Genomic DNA, 26,845 nt, shown 5'->3' with positions numbered 1-26,845 from the left:
ATGATACAGCAAATCCACACCACACTGAATACCTCATCATTCAACTTTAGCATGTTATGAAACTGACCATGCTGTGTTACATTTGCATGAATATAGTTAACAATACTTAATACTTGTTGCAAAGTGTCACTTAACATAGTAGCTTTAGCACAGAGATTTTGCTGATGCAAGATACAATGAAAAGAAATCAGAGCATCTGGATCTGTTAATACTTTTTTATCTGTGCAATAAACCGTTCATGTTTTCCTGTCATGGATGGTACACCATCTGTACGTACATTCACTAAATTTACCAAATTCAGCCCAAATTCACATTTACCTTGAAAGTTGTTGAAGATATCTGTTCCCCGTGCTGTGTTTATAAGAGTGCCCAAATTGAGTAACTCTTTGTAGCAAAGAAAATCTTCTCTTACGACTGGAATGAAGTATAAAACTTGCGCTGAGTCTGTAGTATCAGTTGATTCATCCAAAGTGATTGAATAATATATATTTTCCTTTTGAAGTGTTGCATGAAGTTCTTCTAAGTTGAAGGCTAATTCATGTTGTGAATCAGTTATGGTTCTCCTTGAAAAAGACAGTTGTTTGTACTTTGAAACGTTATTAGGGTCTAAGCATCCTTTAACTTCAACAAATGCATACTTTCATACTTTCTACATCACCGAATGGCTTCCCTTTTCTCCAAAGTATATAAGCTACTTTATAAGTTGCTTCAGTGGCGTTATTTCCAGGTCTTATTACTGCTTGAAAGAATTGTCTTTGCTTTTGCTTTTTATCTTTTAATTTCTGCAGTACAACCTTTCACACCTGTCCCTCTAGTTTAAAATATTTGTGGTCCTTATTAGTGTTATAATGTTGATGAGCATTGAATTTCTTTAATGTTGAGATTGCAGTATCACAAAGCATGCAAATCGTCTTATCTTTAGCAGAAACAGGATAATATTGCAATTCCCAATCCTCATTAAAAAATCTGTTTTCTTCCTTCAGCATTCTCTTAGTCTTCTTTTTTGACATCATGGGTTGTTAAGCAGACATAATTAAAAAGTACTGTCCAGCTGTGCAACTATTCACAAATTCCACTTCAGACAGAAACACAGTGCAGTGTTGTCAAAAGCTGATAATAGACTGATGTACTCAACCCCCATAAACTCTCGACAACCAGCCTCATGTGGTAGTGGCACCACCTGGGTGGGGAGAAGTTAGAACTAAATCCTGAGCATAGCAGCTGTCAGTTTAACCCCTATGGCTTGCTAATGTTCTAATTGTGCCAGTCAATCTGGGAGTATTACTTTGTTGAAACTTATTTTATTCTTTGATATTTTAAATACGTTCATTTTAAAAATAAAAATATAAAAGACAAAAATGTATTAATAAAAATAAAAGAATTTGTTCTGTAAAATTTGGACTCAGTCTAACGGGCGCACTTAAGGATTTAGAAGGCCACATGTGGCCTTAAGGCTGCAGAGTCCCCACCCCTGGGCTAGAATTACCTGCAGAGAGCTTAAAAAAATACACACATGTCCAGAGATCCCCCATCACCAGAGATTCTGATTCAGTAGAACTGTGATGAAGCTCAAGGTATACCTTAGAAAAAAAACTCCCCCGGGAGAGATTTAGAACCAATGATTTAAAGGGTCTGAAATATTTTCAATCTGTAGACTATTTTGCCAGAATAAATAAGCCAGGGATCACTTATTCTGATTTACTATTAGAAATATATAAGATGAAGTATATCAAAAATTGAGTAGCTATTGGCCGGGCGCAGTGGCTCACGCCTGTAATCCTAGCTAGCACTCTGGGAGGCCGAGGCGGGCGGATCGCTCGAGGTAAGGAGTTCGAGACCAGCCTGAGCAAGAGCGAGACCCTGTCTCTACTAAAAATAGAAAGAGATTATATGGCCAACTAAAAATACATATAGAAAAAAAAATTAGCCGGGCATGGTGGCGCATGCCTGTAGTCCCAGCTACTCGGGAGGCTGAGGCAGTAGGATCGCTTAAGCCCAGGAGTTTGAGGTTGCTGTGAGCTAGGCTGATGCCACGGCACTCACTCTAGCCCAGGCAACAAAGTGAGACTCTGTCTCAAAAAAACAAAAAAACAAAAAAAAAATTGAGTAGCTATGGATCGCCTGAAGGAGAAATTATTATGGGTAAGACAAATATCCCACCTCCTTTTTTTTTTTTTTTGGCATTGGTTTCAACTCTTCTGTCTGATTGTTTCCAAACATATATTGATATTTGTCAGATTATACATTCTCATTTTTAATCTGGAAAATGCAGTCTCACTATTATTATTGATCTAAGCCAGTGGTTGGCAAACTTTTTCTATAAAAGGCCAGGTAGTATGTATTTTACGCTTTGTGTAGCACTCTGTGTTATAACTATCCAGTTCTACCATTATAGCACAAAAGCAGTCACATATAAATGAACAGACATGGCTGTGTGCCAATAGAACTGTTACAGCAGGCAGCAGACTGGGTTTGGCCTGCAGATAGTGGTTTCTGACCCCTGTTCTAAGTCACCAGGAGGTTTCTGGGAACATTAGTTGTACAGTAGTTTTTTGCTTCTTTTTAATTTATTTGAAGCATGAGAAAATTTTATTTATTTATATATTTCTTTTAGTGTTCTACCTTTTAAATTAACTGTGTTTAAAATAAATAATAAAGATTTTCTGTTTGAGACATGCATGGGAGGGTACCTATTGATTCTACATAGAGCTAATAAACTTGTTGATTTCTGTTTCTGTTTTAGTTGGTTGACAGGACTAGGATTGTGATTGTCCCTTCTCTAAATCCGGATGGGCGAGAGAGAGCACAAGAGAAAGATTGTACTTCAAAGATAGGACGAACAAATGCTCATGGCAAAGACCTAGATATGGACTTCACAAGTAAGACTAGTTTTTAAGCCATTAAAGTACTTTGGAGATAATTTTCATTCTTTTTGCTTGGAGATTGGTTCCTCCTATTGTGTCAATGAGTAATGGGGTACTTTCTTGTCTAGGTTATGAATGCAAGGTATAGATGAATACAGACATCCAGAAAACTTTGTGAATTTTTCTCCTTTTTCATTTGCAAAAGTACTTAAAGTTTTTTTCATAGAAATTCAATCAATAATATTGGAGTTTCATCACTAGTTGTATAGAGATGTGTATTCTCTCTTTCTCAACCTTCCCATATACATGTACACACACACACATACACACACACACACACATTCACACACACAAACACACTATATGTTGATTTGGAGGGGCCTGTTTCTTCTTTACTTATATGGGATCAACTATTGTATCATTCTGTAACTTTTTTCGTCGAATATGTTGTTGAAATCTTTTCATCTCAGTACTTGGAGACCTCCAGCATTCTTGTTAATGGCTTCTTAGTATGCCATTAATCTATGGCAATACTCCAGTTTATTTAGCCATTTTCTACTGATGGACATTTAGCTTGTTTCTAATTTTTCGCTTTTATAAACAATGCTGCGAAAAACACCTTGCTTTCTGAAAGTCTTATTTTCTTTCAAAGATAGTTTATGTTAATATATTTCTAAGTTATTTTTTATAGCAGGATATGTCTCTCCCTTTTTTTCCTCAATAAGCATTTTCTTTAACTTGCTTAGAGTCATTAGTATCCTGATATAAAACTCAGAATAACCTACCTTCTATAATGTATCTTTCTTGCTTGAGGTAGTGCCTTATGGAGAAATACAGTATTCATCTACAAATTTTTAAGTTAGCATTTTGTGTTCAAGTAGATATTATTTTCATGGATACTCATACTAAGATTTAAAACTTGGTATTTTATATTTGACTTTTTTCTTTTTTAGATAATGCCTCCCAGCCCGAGACTAAAGCCATCATTGAAAATTTGATTCAAAAACAGGACTTCAGTCTTTCTGTTGCTTTAGATGGTGGTTCTGTGCTAGTCACATACCCATATGACAAGCCTGTACAGACAGGTATGTAGAATGTCATTTCATATATATACTATTTAACCTCAGGTAGAAAATTCCAATTAAGTAATGTCTCTCCTAAATTTTTTAAATGATGAGCATTTGAGCACATTCCATGAGCAAATAACTGACGTAAGAAGACTGTACATACATCAGCAGTTCAAACAGTTACCTGGGGAAGAGAGGTCAGATCTAATGAAAGCCTAGCTTTATTGAGTCTATCCATCTTATTACATCTGTTACGTACTGTTCAATGTAGTCCACAAGCATTTATTGAGCAATTATTATGTCCATAGATATTGGGAATACAAGTGAATATGACATAATATACCTGCCTCAACAAATTCATATGTAACCAAATATTAACAGGACAGAGTTACCCTCCCCTGCTTTAAAGTTTGACTAACTGGTTACACCTCATGGTGAGTTAAACAGTTGTTTGTTGAATCTCTGTGGGGGTCACAGTATATGGAGATAGTTTTGATTGTTTTCAATGCAGCTTACAAAGAATATTGTTATTAGGCCACAGTTACCCCAAAATACAAGTTTGTATTTTAGTGTGGTAGCCTGTTGTGTACTCACCATTGGTACCTGTTAATATAAGAAAAATGTTTGTTCTTAGTCTGATTATCTTGGACTAAAAAAAAAAACCATTTCGTTAATTATAATTCTCAATAAACTTCAGTAGAGTGTAAAATTTACTCGGAGAAGATGGCATGTATCCATGAAGGTGAACTTGGAGAAAAATCTTTTGGATTTCTTCATTGGCTTCTGAATTTTTCTTTTTGTAGTGGAAAATAAAGAGACTCTGAAGCATTTGGCATCTCTTTATGCAAATAATCATCCGTCGATGCACATGGGTCAGCCCAGTTGCCCCAATAAATCAGGTAAGTATTTACCTTTTGTTAATGTTTTTGTTGCATTTGCGGGGGAGGGGGTCTCGCCTTACGATCTTATTGATTCTACATTTCTCAATGCTTTTATAGATGAGAATATTCCAGGAGGAGTAATGCGTGGAGCAGAATGGCACAGTCACCTGGGCAGCATGAAGGTATGCTTTATAGAACATGGTTAGAATGGAATTATGAATATTGGCCATCGAGTGAAAGAATAGGCTACTTTTCTGATATTTCGAAGTGAATGACATCTGCTTGATGGCTTTCTTGACTTGTTTAGCCCTAAAATTAACCTGACAGGTTTTTTTTGTTTTTTGCCATTTTAACGATTTTTGATTGTACCATTCAGTGACATTAATTACATTTACAATGTTGTACCACCATCACCATATCTATGTCCAGAACTCTTTCATTGCCCCAAAAAGAAACTCTCTACCCACTAATCAATAACTTGCTATTCTCTTCTTCCCACAGCCTCTGGAACCTCTAATCTACATTCTGTCTCTATGAATTTGCCTATTCTAGATATTTCATATAAGTGGAATCATACAATATTTACCCTTTTGTGTCTGGCTTCTTTCACTTAGCATATGTTTTTAGGGTTCATCCATTTTGTAGTATGTATCAATACTTCATTTTTATGGGTGAATAATATTCTATTGTATGAACATACCACATTTTGTTTATCAATTTGTTGTTTATGGACACTTGCATTATTTCTACCTTTTGGCTATTGTGGATAATGCATTGGCATGCAAGTATCTGTTTAAACCTCTGTTTTGAATTATTTTGGATATATACCTAGGAGTGGAATTGCTGGGTTATATTGTAATTCTATGTTTAACTTTTTGAGGAACCACCAAACTGTTTTCCACAGTAGCTGTACCATTTTCCTTATCAGCAATGTTTAAGGGTTCCAGTTTTTCTATATCCTCACCAGTACTTTTTTTTTTTTTTAATTATCATAGCCATCCTAGTAGATGTGAAGTGGTATCTCATTGTGGTTTTGGTTTGTATGTCCCTGATAGCTAATTGTGTTGAGTATCTTTTCAGGTGCTTTTTGGCCATTTGTATATCTTCTTTGGAAAAACACCTGTTCAAGTCCTTTGCCCATTTTTAAATTGGGTTGTTTATCCTTTTGTTAATGAGCTGTAGAAGTTCTTTATATATTAACATAAAGAATATATCCTGGATGTTATGTATTCTGGGTATTAAATCCTTATCAGATATATGATAGGATTTTCTCCTATTCTGTATGTTGTCTTTCTAATTTCTTGATCATGTCCTTTGATGCATAAACGTTTTTAATTTTCATGAAGTTCACCTTATCTATTTTATTTTTCTTGTTTATTCTGTTATTGTCTTATCTAAGAATCCCTTAACAAATCCAAGGTTATGAAGTTTTCTTTTAAGGATTTTCTGGATTTAACTCTTGTATTTAGGTCATTGATACAGTTTGAGTTCATTTTTATGGTGTGAGGTAGGGGTTCAACTTCATTTGTTTATATGTAGAAATTCAGTTGTCCCAGCACCACTTATTGGAAAGAATATTCCCTCATTGAATGGTTTTGGCATCCGTGTCAAAAATCAATTGATTGGGCCGGGCGCGGTGGCTCACGCCTGTAATCCTAGCTCTGGGAGGCCGAGGCGGGTGGATCGCTCGAGGTCAGGAGTTCGAGACCAGCCTGAGCAAGAGTGAGACCCCGTCTCTACTAAAAATAGAAAGAAATTATCTGGCCAACTAAAAATATATATACAAAAAAATTAGCCGGGCATGGTGGCTCATGCCTGTAGTCCCAGCTACTCGGGAGGCTGAGGCAGTAGGATCGCTTCAGCCCAGGAGTCTGAGGTTGCTGTGAGCCAGGCTGATGCCACGGCACTCACTCTAGCCTGGGCAACAAAGTGAGACTCTGTCTCAAAAAAAAAAAAAAAAAAAAAAAAAATCAATTGATTGGCCAGGCACAGTGGCTCATGCCTGTAATCCTAGCACTCTGGGAGGCTGAGGCAGGTGGATTGTTTGAGCTCAGGAATTTGAGATCAGCCTGAGCAAGAGCAAGACCCTGTCTCTACTGAAAAAATAGAAAGAAATTAGATGGACAACTAAAAATATATAGAAAAAATTAGCCGGGCATGGTGGCACATGCATGTAATCCCAGCTACTCAGGAGGCTGAGGCAGGAGGATTGCTTGAGCCCAGGAGTTTGAGGTTGCTATGAGCTAGGCTGATGCCACGGCACTCTAGCCTGGGCAACAGAGTGAGACTCTGTCTCAAAAAAAAAAAAAATTCATTTGACCATAGAGGTATGGATTTATTTCTGGATTCTCAATTCTATTCCATTGGCCTACATGTCTATTTTTATACCAATATTGCTATTTTGACTATTGTAGCTTTGTTGTAGTAAGTTTTAAAATCGGGAAGTGTGAGTCCCTTAACTTTGTTGTTTTTAAAGATTGTTTTGGCCATTCAGGGCTCCTTATAATTCCATTTGAATTTGAACATTGGCTTTTCTCTTTCAGCAGAAAAGGTGTGGGATTTTGTTTATGGGTTATGTTGAATCTGTAGATCACTTTGGGTAATAGTGACAACTCTACAATATTGTCTTTCTATCCGTGAATATAGTATGTCTTTCCATTTACTTAGGTCTTCTGTAGTTTCTTTTTAACAGCAAATTAATTGGTTGTCCATCTACTTAACAAATTAGGCAGGAGTTGTTTGCAGATGCATGGTTAGCTGGTCATTTCATTCACGTGTACAACCAGAAAATTGACTACCTTCCCATCCCTGACTGCCTTACCTCCTTTATTTACTAAGAACTTCTTGCTACTGGGTGGCACTTTGCTGTATTAGTGATAAATAATATTTATTCCCTGGCCTATTATACAAATAACTATGTTACAGAATTATCGATTCGATCTAGAAGAAAGCAACTTTCAACATGCCATGAGAAATTAAAGACAGAAAAGATTATATCTAGTCAGGAAATAACAGTCTTCTCTTTCTAGAGGAGATAGCATTTGGGATGCAGACAGGAAGCAGTATGGAACAGTCTAGTTTAGTTAAAATATGGGGTGTAATGGAGAACAGCAGAAGATAGAATGGAAAGAGAGTTTGGAGCTTTGAATGCTTTGTTTTAGTGAAGAATGAGAAGCCACTGAGGTTTTGAGTAGGGATGATACAGGGACATGATCTGAGCTGTGCTTTGGGAAAATTAATCTCTCGACAGTTAAGATAGTTTGGAGAAAGGATAGACTGTTGCAGGGGGACTGGTTTGGAATAGTCAAGACAAGAAGTAATGAGGGCCTGGATTAAGGTAGTGGCAGTGGGAGTGGAGTCAAAGGATGATGTTTTAGAGGTAGTGTAGAGGTGGAATTGATAAGATTTGGCAAATTATGAATTTGATAATAATGAAATGAAGTAAAAGACAAGAGATTTCATGGCTATGTGAGAAAATGAGTTGATACTATTAACTGAATTAGGAAAAAGAACAGGTTTTGGGGAAATATGGTAAGTTAGGTTTTTGAACCCGTCTACACAGGCAGTTCCTATGCCTGGATAAATGCTATGTTGCAGGCAGTGACTACTGTCACCAGCAGGCTACAGGTTGAGGATATCAGAGGACAAATGCTTTTTCTTCTTTCCAGAGCTCTGAGAACAGCAGTGAAGTTTGTGGGTTTAGAGGGAAGCTAGCCCTCTCCATGTACTTATTCATTCATTCATTTATTCAACAAACTATAATAAACCTCCTCCACCTACCAGGCACTCTGGGAAGCACTGGAGATATAAAAATGTATTAGACATAGTCCCTGTCCTCAAAGGCTCTCTTAGGAGCTGTCATGTTTGTGACTGATTATAATACAGAGTGGTTTGTTTATATTTGCCATAAAATCCTTTACATATTCTTTGTTTACATTGCCAAGGTTTTCTTTTTATTTCACTTACCTGTTGTATTACAAAGCCTCATTCTTACTTTTATTTATTAATTTTCCCACATTTGATTTTGAACTTTATATTCTAGGATTATAGTGTCACCTATGGCCATTGTCCGGAAATCACAGTGTACACAAGCTGTTGCTACTTTCCTAGTGCAGCACAACTCCCTTCCTTGTGGGCAGAAAATAAACGATCTCTTCTTAGCATGTTGGTAGAGGTGAGTCTTTCCCTTTTAACTAGAAGCAAACTCCCAGGAATATGTTCAATGGAAAGTTTTATCAAAACATTGTCTTAATCTTTTACCACAAATTTATATTATTTATTTAAAATTTATATAGAAAGGAGAGTTTTGTCCATTTTATGTTTCCTAAATAGATACCATTCATTTATGTATCTGGAATCTGCTGTAATTCAGGTAATTTGATCTTGCAAGATGTTGCATGTTCTTTGATTTGAATATCACACACAGTTACTGGAGTCAGTGTACTATGGTAGGAAGGAAATCATTCAAAGTCTTAGAAGGTTGGGTTCTAATGCTTTAGGCTTTGACTATATCAGAGTTCTTTTTTACCTCCATCTCTATGACTTGGAAGCATTGAATGAGTAGCAAACAAGGTCAGAGTCAGTGGGGAGGGAGACATAAGCAAGCCTTACAGGTTGTGTGGTTTTTTTGGTTTGTTTTGTTGATTTTGGCCATGCTTCAAACTATTGCCTCCAGAATACCTGGCATTATGAAAACATACATTTACGTTTTAAACATTTTTTCAGGTTCACAAGGGAGTTCATGGATTTGTTAAAGATAAGACTGGAAAACCAATCTCTAAAGCAGTCATTGTACTTAATGAAGGAATAAAGGTACACACGAAAGAGGGAGGTTATTTCCATGTACTGTTAGCCCCAGGTGTCCATAACATCAATGCCATAGCTGATGGGTACCAGCAACAGCATTCACAGGTAAGAAACTCAAATTGAGTAGTATCATGTAAATTTTTATTCATAATAATACTTCTATTTTATTTTGAAACTCTCGCTAGAAAGCTTGAGGGGAATAAAGGAATAGAAAGTATGACCACCTCTTGAATATGATATCTTGTTATCTGTCTATCCTTTGGCAACAAAAGGGAAATTTTGATAACATATTGTATGCTTCAAATGACAGTGAATCATCTCCTTGGTTTGCTCTGCCGGCCCTAAGAATGTAGCAGGGATGCGTTACACCTTAAGCAAACTTTTTCATAATTCTTGCACTTTATCCTTCTAGGTTTTTGTGCATCATGATGCAGCTAGTTCTGTGGTTATAGTCTTTGACACAGATAATCGGATATTTGGTTTGCCAAGGGAGCTTGTCGTCACTGTATCAGGTAAAGAAATTTTAATTTTTAGTAGTTAAAGTTAAAACCAGTCTTGACATTTTGGTTTGAGAGTGGATCACCTCCATGATCACCTGAAGCTAATTACTTTTCTTCTAATGTCTCCTTACCTAAACATGATCTTCTCGGACCACTGTTCTCCCATATGTTCTCATGGCTTGACCTTCACTTTTTCAGGTCTGTACTCAAATGTCACCTCCACAGAAAGGCCTTCCCTGATCACCCTAACTAAAATAGTACCCCTGTCACTTTCTCTACCTGGCTTTTTTCCTTTATAGCTCTTATGACTAGCTGACATTATATTATATATGTGTTCATTTATTTGTCTATATTCAGTCTCCCTCACTAAAATATAAACTCTGAGAGAGCAAGGAGTTTATCTACATCCCCAGATCCTAGAACCATGGTTGGCTCATAGTGGATCTTAATGAAAAGTTGTTGAATGAATGAATGAATGATTTGCTTTATATAATATTAAGGTTAGAAATTCCGAGGACTTTAACTTATATTAGTTCTTCTTTCCCAAGATCCAGGAATGAGGAAATGTTTGTTTTCTCCATGATTAATTTGTGGCATTGCTTGAATTACTGAAAGGTTAAGAAGAAAAAAATATGTGGCAAAATAAATACTCTTCTGTATTGTATCTATTTGACCCAAAGAGCCTTAGTTCATTTCTAAGTGCAACTTGGACTTGAGGCAAAATAACCAAGTTTTAATACAAGGTGTATGTAGGAGAGATCCTTAGTTGAAAGTAGTATATTGGAAACTTGGTCCAGTGATAGAGCCCATTGTGGTGTTTTTAAAGAGCTTTTTGCTCAAATCAAATAAAGTGTGAATAACTTAGTGGTTAAAAATACAGGAGCTAGGATTTGGCTGTGGTTTAACCCTGTCTCTCTTAGCTGTTGTGAACTTAATTTCTATTATTTTATTATTTTTTGTTACTAAGACTCTTTGATACCCTTATGTACAAATTTAAAATAAATGAGGGGTTTTGGATGAAACGAAAAGTTACTGAAAAGGAAAAGTAGAAGTTATAAAAAGCAGGTTGCAGAACAATAGACACAGTGTAATTTCTTTGTGGTGAAAGAAAAAATAGACATACATACACATGCATAAAGATCTGGAAAAATTACACTGAGATAATTAAAAATGATCTCTGGGTAATAAAAATATAAAGATGTGAGGTTTTATGGTTTTGTTTTTTGTTACTTTTGCTTAACTGTTATTTTCTAACTTTGCGTACTATACATACACTGTTTCTATAATAATAAAAAGTTTTTCTTAAGTGAATGAAATAAAAATAAAATAAATGAGGGGCATATTATTAAAAGTGCTATTGTAAGTAGCTGCATATTCATGTCCTTAAAGTACAACACCACCCACCTGATGGTTTTTGTTTGGCAGGTGCCACCATGTCGGCATTGATCCTAACAGCTTGCATTATTTGGTGCATCTGCTCAATCAAGTCCAACAGACACAAGGATGGCTTTCATCGGCTCAGGCAGCATCATGATGAGTATGAAGATGAAATTCGCATGATGTCAACTGGCTCCAAGAAGTCCCTCCTAAGCCATGAGTTCCAAGATGAAACAGACACTGAAGAGGAAACATTATATTCCAGCAAACATTGAAAAACACACTTTGCATATCTCCCAGCATAAGAACCAAGCAAAATTACAGTTCCTACTGGGAGACACTGCATTAAGAAGAAAAATTATCTTGCTTTTTCAAAGAGCTTCGGGAAGTTAACTTGCTAAATTTGTATTCTCTGTGAATTTTGCTGGCAGTTTTGAACTTCCCTTCCTTAAAGTACTCTTAACCTTTAAAAAGAAATCTGATGTCTATTTATGCAGCAGAGATGGGACAGCCACTTTGTTTTTCTTTTTAATTTAAGATGAGCTATTTGGAGCTTACGTAATAACGGCATAAAGCCAACTAGTGGATGTTGTATTTTGTACATCAGGTGTTTACTAGTGGCTTTAGCTTTTTTCCTTTATTTTAAATGGCCAAAAGAATCCAGAAACATTAAGGCAGGGACAGCAGTCAGAATCTGACATTAAGCTTTAAAAACTCGGTTTTCTCAACCTACTGAGGAGTACTTTTCTCTAGTTATGAAGTAGCTGGAGTTTCTTTTATTCAGGTTTAATGGAGGTTGAATTGATTTTTAAACACATATAATGTTAGGAAATGAATAAATGGGCTTCCGCATTTGGCTTCCTACTTGTTCCAAGGCTAGATCAGAACTGGTGGGCTGCACTCTAAGAAGGATTTCACTACCTCTCTTGTAAGGTTTAGCAAACTTCTAAATACCCCATTTTAAGGGAGAACTTAATGGCTTTGTTGTGAAAGATCTAAATGTCCACTTGAATGGAGCTGAGAGGGAGATCTGGCAAAAGCTAAAACTCATGTTGCCTGTCTTTTAACTGTGTAAAAACCCACAGGTGCTGCTGCTTTTATCTGTGAAGGACTAGCTTATTCTAGAAATGCCTAGCTCTTTACTATTTCCTAAATTTGAACCTTTTTCTATGTTGTACACTCATGGTTTTCAAATGACCCACCCATCTACAAGATCTGAATTCTACTGAAAATATGTGGAAGTGTGGAAGAGACCTACTCGCACACTCAACCTACATTTGAACACAAAATATCTATACTTTGTGCTCCAGCCCAAGCCTACGCCCTATAATAGCATACTATTATTATTAAAATAGCTTGGCCTGTCTTGTTCATATAGGCCTCTGAAAATGATTGGGTTCTTTGTCCTAATGTTTCATTTGACAGTCTCCTTTTGATCAACCAATTTTGTTAAAATTCAGTTGAAAGCTTTTAAATGTGGCTCCCTCCATTTAAAAAAAAAATGTAAACTATGAACTGCCATGTGCTATAACACCACGGTGTGAAAGTGTCATCTTCACTGCCAATCAGGCAAAGACCTGAAAGATTTACGTTTTATTGTGTCTGTCTTATGCTATTCAATGGAAATGATGTTTTTTGTAAGTATGAGTCTTACCAATGATCTAATGGTTTAATACCTTTGAATGTTTTAATGGCCAAGTTGCTGCTGAACTTGTACTAAATCAGGGGATCAAAAAACTTGCTCTCATCTTTTCAAATTGTATTCTATATCCATTAATGTATCAGTCATCCCAAAGCCTTCATGTGAGGACCTCGTGGTGCGATGATAGCGCATCTTACTCCAAAGTCTTCATGTAGAGTGGTTTACCCTCCATCCACCTAGGTCATTCAACCAGGTTTTGTGAGGAATGCATCCAAAGTGGCTTTATAAAAAGAGATTTTGTTTAGCAGGAATAGTGAGGTCATGACATTTGTTAGTAAGTATCTGTGATAAATCTGAGTGATTCCAGGTTAAGCCATTCTGGTATTAATCCTGGTATTAGCAACTCTAAATTCTGCCACCTCAGTCTCATCCCACCATATACATGGAACAAAGCTTGTGGGATACTAGCAGTGAATGAAATATATATGATTTAATTTCTTCTAATCTTTTATTTTTTCTTTAAGGATATGGTGTATTGCTCTTTTTCAGCTTTAATTTTAAGAGTACAAAGTTAGAAAACCAATAAGGGGCCTATGAGTATCTGGCCCTACTTGGGATACTACAGCTATAAATGAAACAAAGTTGATGTGACAGCCTTTGCTTTATCAGCATTGGTCTTCACTAGAGAATACCTTTTACATTTACTTCTTTCTTGGATTAAACGTGTCTTTAACTGTACATGTCAGTGGCCGGAGGCCATGCCAGCCATGTGTATAAAGTTTTTAAAGGAATGAACATACAAATACTTCTTTTAGAATTTTTCCTGAACAAAACAAACAAAAAACCCAAATTCTGCTATAAATCTTAAATCTTTAATGAATTTCTAAATAATGCATTTAGCTGGAAAATAAGTCCTCTCAACTGGTGTTACCCTATGAACATGAATGTACATGATCCATGACTACTAAAACTGTGTTCTCAGCCCTGCTCTGTCTTCTATTTGTTGATCTAATTTAGTATTACACCACATTAACTGCTTATGGCATTGAAGCCATATGGGATGGGGACACATTTCTTCAGTGTTTCTCCTAGAGACTTTCCATTTCCTTGGAGTCATGGAGGCAAGTAAGTATCACAGTATTAAGAAATTTGCCCCAATCTGAGTTGTGCCTTTCTTTACTCACAAGGCATGGTTTTTGTCCTGGTGATCAGTGTGTAAGCCACTTTCCCCTCTAAAAGCAAAGTGATTGAGTAGGTAATGTTTGAATTGTCTGCCTATGTGAATGTACTTGTACCGATTATGTAGTTCAGTAAGATGGGCCCAAGTATTATAGTTTCAGAAGGAAAGACCCTTTGGTCTTGATGTATGTTATGAACACTTTGGTAGTGATTGGGATCCTATCCAGCTGAGGAATGCTTGCAATGCACATGGAAGGGATTCGCTTTGGTACTTTATTGTGCTCCAGAAAGGAAACATATTGTATATTTGGCCCAGTGTGATTGATTGGTTAATCTTTGATAAATTTTGCCTGAATGGGATTTGCTGAATTAATTACTATTGAACTTAAGACTAATTATGAGTTGATGAATAAATAAAAGGTTAGTGTTTTTGTCTGAGCTTATTGTGTTTCTGAGCTCACACCAATTACTTAGTAACTGTGACCTGCTTGTCCATTTCCATTTATTCTCGGCATTAAATAGTTTTATCTTGTTATTGCCAGAAATGCACTTGTGCCAGGTTTTGCCCCTGCTGTATTAAAAGCTTCGTGGCTATGAATGCTGTAACAGTGCCCTATGTTATGGTTCTTGGGTGGAATTGTTTTAACAGTAGCAACCCAGCATTTCCCCTTGATTTTTGCTTTATTGTTACTGCTAAAAATTCCACTATGATTGATGTTCATTGACTTTCTGCCTAGCAATTTTTTGAGAACTCTTTGAGTTCCTAATTTGTTTTAATTAAAGCAGAATTTTGGAGGGTGATTAGGGTCCTTGATTAACATCAACTGAACTTGGAGTTCTAGTTCATGAAGAAATCTCTCCTAATACCAATTTCTCCTATTTTTAGCAATAATTCATTAGTGGTTCCACTTGACTTTCAGACTATTATCTTGGTTGATTTTGATTGACAAAATACATTATGAAATTTGAAAGTAGATTACCATTTTGAGGCAATTGGACATAAATTATGTAAATATATGATTATGGTTTTTATAAATGGCATGAGTGTACTAACTACATTCTATGCTGGCCATGCTGCAGATTTTCTGGAGGTATGACATAATGGTATTTTTTAATGATCAGATTAAAATCAACTTTTCACCTCTCCATTTGTTTCAGAGTGATACTCCTCAGCTCCAGAGCAATCTATAGCTATTTATATGAGGTGTGCAACACCCATTCATCTCAAGTGCTTCAGTCATTGGTTTATTTCATGCACTGTGCCTTCAAAATGAAATTTTTAAAAGGGACTTTAAATGAAGTTGAATAGTAGTTTTAAAAAGTCAATCTGTGTAATTTATGTGAAATCTAACTGTAATGAGGTTCTTTCTGTTTTTTTATATGTAAACAGATCTACTAATCCTGTATAAAAGTTATTTTATGATGTTTGTCTTTGTGTTTTGTCTCCAAATCTTTTTTTAGAAGCAATAGGCCAGAAAAAGTTATAATTAGTTCCAATTTGAAAGTTATGTATTTAGTTTTTCTACCTATATTGTGGGAAAATAGTACAAGGTTCAGAATACCTGTAGAACGTTTCTGTCTTTATGAGTTGACTCAGAAGAAAGCTTTTGTTTCTGAAATAATCATATCGTATAGTAGCCACAGTTCTCTTTTCTGTTTGTAGCTCAGATGGATACATATTTATTTAATCACTTCACGATGACACCATAAAACTGACCATTGAAAGATTTATGTACCCATTTAAAACTTGCTTGTTAAAAATTTAGTTATTTTCCCAGGTGAGGCCCACTTAGAATAATGTGTCCTGGAACTTTTAGACACAGTGATGATGAATTCATTGGCTTGAATTCATTTTGCTTTTTATATGGCAAAACTTTGTTGCTACTGCTACTCTAATAGGAATTGGGAAAGCAAAATTATACAAGAAATATGGGCTCTGCTGACAAAGAACTCATAGTCTAGACCAGAGGAAATAAAATAGCTATACTTCAATAGTGATTGGTTCCTCTACAAAGAAAGTCTCTGCTGTGGAAGAAGTAAAGCAGAGAGGTTTGAGCATGGACTTTGGAGTTGGACCAATCTATGATTGATTCTTGGTTCTGCCACTTGCTTCCTCTTCCTGTGTGACCTTGTACAAGTTTCTTAATGTTCTCTGAGTCTCAGTTTCTCTAATGGTTAAGGAACAATCTATGATAGGATTTAGGATTACAGTGGGAATTAAATGAAATAATGTAAGCTATGCGTAATAATTGAATGCCTGTGGTAACCAGCATCATTTTCCTTCATTTGCAATGTTTTCTGATCACTTTTAAAGAAAGTTAATTTATACATGAACAAACAAAGATCTGTTTACAGGTGATCTTTTTAATTTATAAGAAATCCCTAGACATGAATACTCAAAAAAATTTCCATTTTGTGGTTTAATAGACTATCTAAAGCATGCAGTAAAGTTTTAATTGTGGCAAATGCTTTGTATTTGTTTTTAAATCAAATTAGATTGTATTTATGCTTCTTCTGTGAAAGCAGCCTTAATTGCTACAGGAAGTCTGAACAGTGATATGGTTCTTTTTCTTTCAATGTTTGAAATATTTTCCTGAATTTTTCTCAGGAATTTTCTTATACCTGAATCAAGAACTCTTTTGATTTGTTTCATAAACAGTAATCTACCTACAAACTGTGTTCAGTTTTTCAGAATTCTAAAAACTGGTTTTCAGCAAAGTAAACATGATGGTCAATACTCATACAGTACTCAATTACGAATAGGTGCCATCATGTAGGTCTTCGTTTCTTATTCTCACTTGCAGTTAGAATGCCACGGATTCTATGCTATTTATTGAAAACCTCAGATAAATATGCCATTAATTATTACCCACAACTTAAAAGCTATGAAATCAGTAGGTAATGTGCAGTTTTAACTTTAATACAGTTTCCACCTACATTAATCAGAATATTAAAAGCATGCTTTTTTTTTTTTTTTTGGTGTTTTGGCTGAGGTCAAATGGGATCCTATTCCCTATTACTGTGTAGGCAAATGTACACAAGGTGAGCAAAAGTGAGATATGCTGGCCCATATGGAGTAGAAACATGTTCAAGTTCAGAGGCCAGCATGGAAGAAAATTGAAGACAAAGGAGTGAGATTTACTTGATTAGATTGAAGGTATGGTAATTGGAAGTGGGAGTATACTGAGACACATGCCTCAAATTCAGCAAAGATAATTTATTGATTCAATCAGAAGCAGTATGAAGAGGCAGTGATAAAGTCAAGCCTGTGGGTGGAAAACCAACAGGTGTAGAAATTTAAGATGGGACATGGAGAAATAGAGTGCAGATGAAACAGAAATTGTCATGATGAAATGCATTATATTCTGTGATTGTCACCGAGGTTCAGCCAAAATGAAAAGGTCATGGGGAAAGTCTAGATTGCTAATTTCAAATAGTTGGAGTTACGCTAATATTTATAATTATTGTTATTTATTATGTATCATATGATTCCTAGTAGAGTTTTTAAAAACCAAACAGGTTTTTAATCTAGCATCTGAAAGATCTGAGGTGACTGAAAGAATTGATTCTAAAGATAGGGAATAGAATAGATGGGGAATGGGCAGGTTATGGTAATGACTGAATTGGAGAACTGCTAGATTCTTAAGAAATAATTTTAGAGAGTTTTAGATTTACAGAAAAATTGCAAAGATAATAAGGAGTTGGCTGCTGAGGCTTTTATTTGGAGGATGTGGGTTTGGGGAGGGCAAAAGAGAAAATATTATATAAACAGTTTTCTATTTAGCAGGACTTGAATGGAATACTTGTGAAACAGGGACTGGGCATAGAAAACAGGATGTCTAGAACCTGGCCAGCTATGCATAGCTTGGGTAGTCCAGGTGTTAAACTGTGGTGGTACTGCTTCTAGGTGACTGAATTACACTCAAATCTCTAGTGTAAGGTATCTCCATCTTAGAGTTGGGGGAGACCTCACAATTTTTCCCCACCAGTCAAAAACAGCAGAAAAGGTTCTATGCAGGTTTCAGATGTTGACATTATCAAACACTAAAACAAATAATATGTACCATTTTCAAAGAAATAAAGATAAACCTGAGACTTTCACAGGGAGCCATAATAATAGAACTTCTGTAAATTAAAGTACAGAAACTAAAATTAAATGGATAGTTGTAGTGGTAGATTGGGCATAGAGAAGCAGTAAAGTAGAGGATAGGTCTGTAGAAATTCTAATGCAGCACAAAGACAAAAGGAAAATATGAAGGAGAGAGTAAAAAATGTGGATTTAACGTAATACTAATACTACATGTTTGATCATCAGAGTTCTAGAGGTAAGAAGAGAAAGAAGAGAACATGGGAAACTATTTTAAGAGACAATGAGAATTTCCCCAAACTGATAAAAGAGATCAGTGCATAGATTAAAGAAACTTAATCCAAGCAAGAAAAAGTAAACATCCACACTTAGACACATCAGTGCAAATGCAGAGCACCAAAGACAAAGAGAAAAAATATATATAAAGCAGAGAGAAATGGGTTAACTTTAAAGAATTAGCAGTTACTAAGAGATTAGACTCACCCAACAATGGAAACCAAAGTATATTGAAATTATACTTTGAAAGTGCTAGGGAGCACATTAAATAACTTCCAACATCGAATTCTATATTGAAGCTGTCTTTCAAGAATGAAGGTGATTATGGGTGTGGTGGCACGTGCCTGTAGTCCCAGCTACTCAGGAGGCTAAGGCAGGAGGATCTTTTGAGCTCAGGAGTTCAAGGTTGTAGTGAGCTGTGATCAGGCCACTGCACTCCAGGCTGGGTGACAGAGTGAGCCCCTGTCTCTGAAAAAACAAACAAACAAACAAACAATGAAGGTGAACTTCCAGGTAGCTGAAAACATTAGTGGCAGCTTAGCTACTTGTCTCCCAATATTTTATTGCAAAATAATGTAAAATACAAGAAGGAAAAAGTAAATCTATACGGAAATCACACTCAGCATATTTTGAAGTCAGAGAGTTTTAAAATTTCAAACTGAATAAAATGAGAAAAATCACCAAGTTGCAGCATGTACTCACAGGCACCTACATCCCATGCTCTGTAGAACAAAGGCAGATGAAGATAAACTGCAGGAAGACAAGAGGGACACCAGCAAAAGGGAATAATGTTCTGGTCTAAAAAAATGTGTCCAAGCAGATGAGAGCACAAACTAGAGAGAAAGGGTTTCAAAGTGAGCACAATTTAAAGGGGACAGGTGTGATTTAAAGGGATGGTCTTTGAAACACATAGCCTCTAGTAAAGAAAAAAAAGTGAAAAAAGGAGAAGCCCTTTTGACAATTAGGTGATGAAAGAAAAAAGATGCAAAAGAGGAAAATTTAGAGTCCTGCTAGTCAAATGAGAACTGCAAAACTGGAGCCCTTATGATTCCTGCCCTTTGCCAAAACATCAAAAAACCCCACTGATGTACCTGAACCTTTCTCTATTGACAGAATAGATCTCAGCCATGAGTATGAAAATATAAGTAATAACAGATATAAATGAATACTGAAAGGAAGAAATAAATTTGTCATTATTTGCAGATATTATGATTATGTATGTAGAAAACACAAAATCTACAGACAAATTAGAACTAATAAGAAAATTTAGTTCTACTTCAGCTATGGGTGGATTGGCTTGAAAGACCTTCTCACCAAGAACAATTAGAAAAGCTACATTAAAAAAAAGAAAAACATTTGAAGGATTGGAAAACTACTAAGGTAAGAACAACTTATGGGATCAAGATCCTAGAGCAAAAGGAGTTGAGAGGTGAACATAATAGTAAAACTTTTGCCTTGGGGCATTTATTGGTTCATAAGTGGTGACTAAGAGGTCAAGACACCTAGCAGCAGAGAGGCCAGGCAAGAGGCAGAGAACCCAAGCAGAAGGTTTAGGCAGTATTGTTGGGGAGGGGAAAATACAAGTTTAGCACCCTTCCCTGATAGGTTTGCTGGTAAACAGGCTTTTGGTTACAAAACTCGAATGGCTATACATTAGAAGTAAGGGCTAACCAGAAATGGACCAATTTTAACAAAAGCAGAATCCCACTTGGTATTAGTTCCCTCCCATATTGGATTAAGCTGATCTGCCCCTACCTAAATTGCCTGAAAGAAGCAGCAGTAAACTTTCTTTGGAGGAAGATAACAGTATCCAGAGCCTCAAACAATTATTACAAATTAACTATAATAGAATATGCAGCACCTAATCAAAATTACTCTTATTGTTAAAAGACAAGATAAAGTGACAAAAGATCAAGAAAAAATAGAAACAGTCCTATGGGAGGCACAGATTTTTCAGTTATTAATCAGAAATTTTTAAATTACAGTGATGAATAAATTAAGAAAGTAGAAGACATGATGAATTTTAGCAGAGAATTAAAATATATTTAAAATTTAAATGGAGAATTTCATCTCCAGACAAGATGGAGTAGATGTATTTCTTTCTATTCCTCCCACACAGCAAAGAACCTCATACATTATACATTAAACACACAAATGTTTCAAAAAGACTCAAAAAGGCAGAGAGGCCAGGCAAAAGGCAGAGAACCCAAGCAGAAGTTTTAGGCCTTATCACAGACTGGCTAGGGAACTCAGGATCTGAAGAACAACATGAAGGTGAGTTCCCTGGGTTTTCTTTTTGTCTCATATATCCCAGCTGGCAACATAGAGATGCCAAAGGGTGCAGACAAGAAAAGCTCAAAGGAAAGGCTTCTCTCTCTAGACAAACAGGTAACCTAGCAAGATAGAATACTTACAGACAACAATTGCACTACTCTAGACAAATGCCAGAGAAAAAACTAAGGCCCATCTTCACCTCTTGTCAGCAAAGCTGAATGAGGAGCCTAGAATTCCACCCCCATCTGGCTATAATGAAGCACCCCCCTATACCTCTGAAGTGTCAAAGAAGGCCAAGGAGGGGAGCCAGGACTTTCATCACTGGACAAGAGTAACAAGCCTCCCTGCCATGGTATCAGTGGAGGCCACATGGGGAGCAGTATCAAGGCCCCCCTTCCCACCTGGGGTATCAATGAAGGCCAAAGGAGAACCTGAACTTCCACCTGGAAGTAGCAAGCAGTTCCCTGCCTCTCCCACTAGCACAGTGTCAGAGGAAGTCTGATTACACAGAAGATTTAAACATGATCCAGAATCTCATAACAAATACCTACAATAGCAGGATGCAATTTAAAAAATCATTCATTATGCCAAGAACCCAGAAAATTTCAACTTGGGTGAAAAAAGACAATCAACATACCCCAACATTAAGATAACACAGATGTTGGAATTATCTGACAAGGACTTTAAAGCAGCTATAATAAAAATAATGAGCAATTACAAACTTAGAACAAATGATAAAAAGAGTCTCAGCAAAGAAATAGTCTCAGCAAAGACAGAAGATATAATAAGGAACTGGATATAAACTTCAGATATGAAAAATACAATAACAGACATAAACTCAGCAAATGGGCTCAACAGCAGAATGGAGGGGAGAGAGGAAAGGGATACTTGCCTGTCAGTGAATCTGAAGACAGAATAGCAGATATTACCCAATCTGAACAATAGAAAATAGATTGAAAAAAATTAGTAAAGCCTTGGGGATACGTGGGACTTTAGCAAAAGACCTAGCATTCATGTCATCAGAGTCCCAGAAAAGAGGAGGAAGAGTATGAGACAGAAAAAGTATTTGAAGAAATAATAGCTGAAAATTCCCCAAATTTGGCAAAAGACATGAGAATCAAGAAGCTGAGCAAATGCCAAACAGGATGGATCCAAAGAAATCTACACCAAGACACATCATAATTAACTTCTGAACACTAAAGAAAAAGAACAATTCTTGAAAGCAGAGAGAAAAGATACCTTAACTATAGTGGAAAAACAATTCAAATGACAGTCAATTTCCTCATCAGAAACTGTGGAGGCCACAAGGAATTGGCACATTTTTTCCAGTGCTGACAAAAAGAAATTGTCAATCCTCGATTCTATATCTGACAATAATATCTTCTGCAATGAAAGGAAATCAAGACATTCTCAGATAAAGAAAAACTAATAGAATATGTTGCCAGCTACCTACTCTTTTAAAAAAAATGGCTAAAGGAAGTTCTTGAAACAGAAAGGAAATGATAAGAGAAGAAATCTCGGAACATCAGGAAGGAAAAAGAACAATGGAAAGAGTAAAATATGGGTAAATAGAGCAGGCTTTCTTCTAAATTTTGCAAATTATGCTTGACAGTTGAAGCAAGTATTATAACATGTCTGATGTGGATCTCAATAATGTAGAGGAAATATTAAAAACAATTATAAATGAGAGTGGGGGAAGGACTTTATAGGAGGTAAAGTTTGTACACTTCACTAGAACCGGTGAAATGTCAACACCAGCAGACTGTGATAATATATGTATCTATAAAGGGTGGGTTTGGACAGCAGATTTTAACAGGTTGATGGGTCAAGATGAGAGCACGTGGAAGCAGTTAGCACACACCGTCTAGATTTGGTGGCTGGAAAGGAAAGAGGGCTGGAACTGTAACTACTGCAGACATAGGGGAAAGCAGCCGGTGGAGAAGAGCGCATATGCCAGAGAGCGAGATGATGAACAGGCCCAGGTAGGATGAAGGGACTGGTTTTGGGAAGAAAGGCTGGCTGAAGATACACTTTTGAGAGAAGGTGAGGGAAATTGAGGAAGTTGTCTGAGGATGACTCTCCTGTCAGTCATGTAGGCACCTTCTGAGAGAAGGGATAAGCCAAGATGAGGGAGATGATGAGGGTTCAGGGCGCAGAAAGCGGCACGAGCACAGGAAGACCAACCTTTAGGGAATGTCAGGAGCAAAAGCCAAAGTTTTCAGTCTCACTACTCAAAAGCTGCAAAATAACGAATTGACCACCAGGTGGCGGTGTCCGTGGAGGCTCGGATCCCATCAGCCCCAGAGTTCAGGGCGGAAGAAGGCGCGGAGGTGACTCTCTGGCCCGCATCGCCTCTACTCCCCCAGCCCGACTGACGTTGGACAACAAAAATGGCGGCAGGAACCAGCAATTACTGGGAAGGTGAGGGCGAGGAGGCCTCCGGGTGGGTCCCGTGAGAGTCAGAGGGGCTGAATGAGGACGGATCTTGGGAGAAGCAGCAGAGGAAAGAGCCAGGCCTCCGGAGGGGTCGAGCCGAGGAGGGGGGCTTGCCCAGTGGAAGCCCTGGGGCCTGGGGACTGAGGAGACCGAACGGTCTGGGGCAGGAGGCTGGCCTGACTGGGCTCTGTGAGCGGGAGCTGGGAGAGGGGTCGGGCAGAGTGGACAGAGCGGGGATAGAGAGGAAGAGGGAGCTGAGTTGGGTTGAGGGGAGTGGAACTTGGCTTGGGGTACGAACTCTGAGAGGAAACGAGTGTTGAGCGAGAAGATCCCGAGCCCGGGAGACTGGAGGAGTCAGCGCTTTGGAGTTGAGGTCACTGTTGCAAAACTGAGTGGGAAAAGAGAAAGGAGGAACTTGTCAGTATGATCCATCGGGGCAAGTATGAGCGGAATGTCTCTTTCTGGGTCCCCATAATAACTTCAGTCTGGGGGACTTCGAGAATTGGGTGTTTGAAGGCAAAGAAAATAACTTTACGTTCTGTTCTGGGTCTAGGATCGGTTTTGTTAAAAAGGGAAAGTTGAGAGAACCTGTGTGAATTGTAATAATTACATCTGCTATACCTCTTCCACCAAAAATACTTTCTTGTGATTTGACAAGTGGATTTATTTAATTCCCGAAAATGTGGTCCGTTAAAGTGTGCTCGTGTAAAACTTATTCCTAGCCGTGGTGATCAACAAGATCAGAAAAGGCCCACCTTTTTCTTTCAACTGTCTTTTTGCTCTACGGCAACATAGAAACTACTTTCCAAATCCCTTCTGCCCCTTCAACTTAGTACCTATTGCTACCCAGTGATGCCTCTGGAAACCACAGTATTGTCTCTATCAGCCACTTGGTCTAAGACACTAATTCTAAGTTCATCCATACTTGCCTGTTGTACTTTCAAAATGCTTTTACTTGTGATTTCTTTTAGAGAAGACAGTTACTAAAATTACAAGAAGTGTGCTTATAGTTTTAAAACATGTATTAAAACGATCATTAGAAATGTGTGTACTAGCTAGAAAACATTTTAAATTATTCAGAATTTATCAGATATCTGCTGGTGTCTTTAATGGTAGTTATTATGCTATGTTTTTTTGAAGCACCATGCTGAAATAGTTACTGCAGCTCATTATTGACAGCCTACTCTGCGCCAGGTGCTTTAAGCATATGAGTACTAGTGCATAGAAAAACCCTGAAGGTAGGGGTTTAAAAAACAAAAAACAGGTTTATGGGTTAAGTAGATTGTTGATAAGTCTCAGAGTCCATAAGTGGCCAAGCTGAGATTCGAACTGGGATTTGGAGCAAATATGCTCCACTGATAACTCTGCTTCCTACCTCTGGTTGCAGAGTATATTGAAATAGTGTTTTGTATTCCCTATCCCTGAGAAATTCTTCTTGTATTTCAGCCCTTTTATTTTAACTTTCACTTCAGCATGAATGAATGAGAATCTATATATGAGTTTCCAGACAGTGGCTTCACTCATGCAACGCCTTAGATGCCAAACTTCTATACCAATTTCTCTGCTTCCTTGTTTGCTTCTACTTTTAAAACTTACGCTCTTATTTCTGTCATATTCGACCTTGTTAGTAGCACATTGTTTATTGTTAGTTTCAGCTCTCTAAATTTCTTTCAGTGAGTTTACTAAAAGGCAACTTTTTAATTTTTGTTAATGGTAATTTACTTTTTCTTTATGCTCAATCGCTAAGTCATTTTAATATTACGAAAAGAGGTTCATAAGCCTAATAAAGCTTTAGAACATAAAGACAGCCAAGGCAGAGCACAGTGGCTCATGCCTGTAATCTGAGCACTTTGGGAGGTTGAGGCAGGAAGATTGCTTGAGGCCAGGAGTTCCAGAGCTGATCTCTATGATAAATAAAAAAATATTAGCCAGGTGTGGTGGCCCACTCTTGCAGTCCCAACTACTTGGGAGGCTGATGCAAGAGGATTGCCTGAGCTCAGGAGTTGGAGGTTGCAGTGAGCTATAATGATGCTACTGCCATCTGGCCTGGGCAGTAGAGCAAGAACCTGTCTCAAAAAACAAACAAACAAAAAAAAACAAGCAAAAGCAATCTGAAAAACAGTAATGGTTTCTCATAATGTTAGCTGATAAGTTTATATGATGGTGGTCATAAACCATATTCAGTTCCTTTGTGATTTGTATTCTCTTCTTGTTTTCCTTTGAATTATGGAATTTTAGTTATTGCTATAGAAATAATTTCAGGGATGTTAGAACATTTGTTGTCTAGCTGTCTTTGGAATAAAGCTGAAAATTTGCATCTCCCACTGCTACTTTACTTCTTGCCCCATTTGAAGTTTAAATAAGTGACTAGCCCGGGTGTGGTGGCTCACGCCTGTAATCCTAGCACTCTGGGAGGCCGAGGCGGGTGGATTGCTCGAGGTCAGGAGTTCGAGACCAGCCTGAGCAACAGCGAGACCCCGTCTCTACTAAAAATAGAAAGAAATTATATGGACAACTAAAAATATATATAGAAAAAATTATCCGGGCATGGTGGCGCATGCCTGTAGTCCCAGCTACTCGGGAGGCTGAGGCAGGAGGATTGCTTGAGCCCAGGAGTTTGAGGTTGCTGTGAGCTAGGCTGACGCCATGGCACTCATTCTAGCCTGGGCAACAAAGCGAGACTCTGTCTCAAAATAAATAAATAAATAAATAAGTGACTAATTTGCTTTCCTGGGCAAGTCCTTGGTTTCACTTTTCTTTATGGGAGGAACTAGATCAATATGTGATCATTTTCGTAGTTCGTTTTCTTCACAATAGTCTTACGGTTTTCATGTCTGCTGATGGACTTTGTGTGTCTAATTATTTGCCTTTATAATTTTGTTAAAGATCTCAGGAAACAGGCTCGACAGCTGGAAAATGAACTTGACCTGAAACTAGTTTCCTTCAGTAAACTATGTACAAGTTACAGTCACAGCAATGCTAGAGATGGAAGACGCGACAGGTATAGGTACTACCAGATTCTGTCTCTTATGCCTTAAACAATATAATGTTTTTAAAGCACTAAAAAAAAAAAACAACCCTAAAATATATAACCTCCATAACTTGGTCTGTTGATGAATTTTTGATGTTTTCTTTTGTCATTATTTTATTTTTTTAGTGACTTATTAAAATTCCTCCTAATTCTTGAGTCTAGTATTTATTTGGATTCTTTAGACAAAGATTGTGACAGTGTCAGGAAGAAACTGCTAGGACTTAAGAATGAGTTTGTATCAAAAATATGAGTTTCTAGTTTGGCCATTGTAAGGAGATGTGAGTGATTTGCCCACATTGTATTTCTTGTGTTTTCATATTGTTAAATGGATTTGAGAACTACCCAAATGCAAAGTATACATACTGCTATTCTGGTGTTTATTCTGTTAAAATAGATCTAGTGCATTCCAGGACAGTGTGTATCCT

At 37.1% G+C, this 26,845-nt stretch overlaps 2 protein-coding genes across 3 annotated transcripts in view; both read left to right on the top strand.

The window, feature by feature from the left end:
* CPD (carboxypeptidase D) overlaps positions 1-15,739 on the top strand; it is a 67,995-nt gene extending 52,256 nt beyond the window's left edge. Inside the window, exons 14-21 of the mRNA XM_045525282.1 lie at positions 2,744-2,879; positions 3,818-3,949; positions 4,735-4,830; positions 4,930-4,994; positions 8,855-8,986; positions 9,538-9,723; positions 10,031-10,130; positions 11,544-15,739. Of these exons, the coding sequence (XP_045381238.1) occupies positions 2,744-2,879; positions 3,818-3,949; positions 4,735-4,830; positions 4,930-4,994; positions 8,855-8,986; positions 9,538-9,723; positions 10,031-10,130; positions 11,544-11,770 (1,074 nt within the window). The 3' untranslated portion in view covers positions 11,771-15,739. The remainder of the gene's footprint in view (positions 1-2,743; positions 2,880-3,817; positions 3,950-4,734; positions 4,831-4,929; positions 4,995-8,854; positions 8,987-9,537; positions 9,724-10,030; positions 10,131-11,543) is intronic.
* A 7,547-nt stretch (positions 15,740-23,286) lies between these two features.
* The window catches only part of GOSR1 (golgi SNAP receptor complex member 1), a 46,640-nt gene continuing 43,081 nt past the window's right edge, over positions 23,287-26,845 (top strand). Inside the window, exons 1-2 of one of the 2 annotated variants that reach the window (XM_045525281.1) lie at positions 23,287-23,374; positions 26,276-26,390. In XM_045525281.1, coding sequence (XP_045381237.1) covers positions 23,344-23,374; positions 26,276-26,390 — 146 coding nt within the window. In that variant the 5' untranslated portion in view covers positions 23,287-23,343. Of the gene's footprint in view, positions 23,375-26,275; positions 26,397-26,845 lie in introns of both variants that reach the window. The other variant, XM_045525280.1, reaches the window with a different exon arrangement.

The sequence above is a fragment of the Lemur catta genome, chromosome 15 (genome assembly GCF_020740605.2).
Source record: "Lemur catta isolate mLemCat1 chromosome 15, mLemCat1.pri, whole genome shotgun sequence".
In the NCBI taxonomy this organism is placed as follows: Eukaryota; Metazoa; Chordata; class Mammalia; order Primates; family Lemuridae; genus Lemur; species Lemur catta.
The sequence above is the reverse complement of the archived record's forward strand: the minus strand, read 5'-3'. Positions and strand labels throughout refer to the sequence as shown.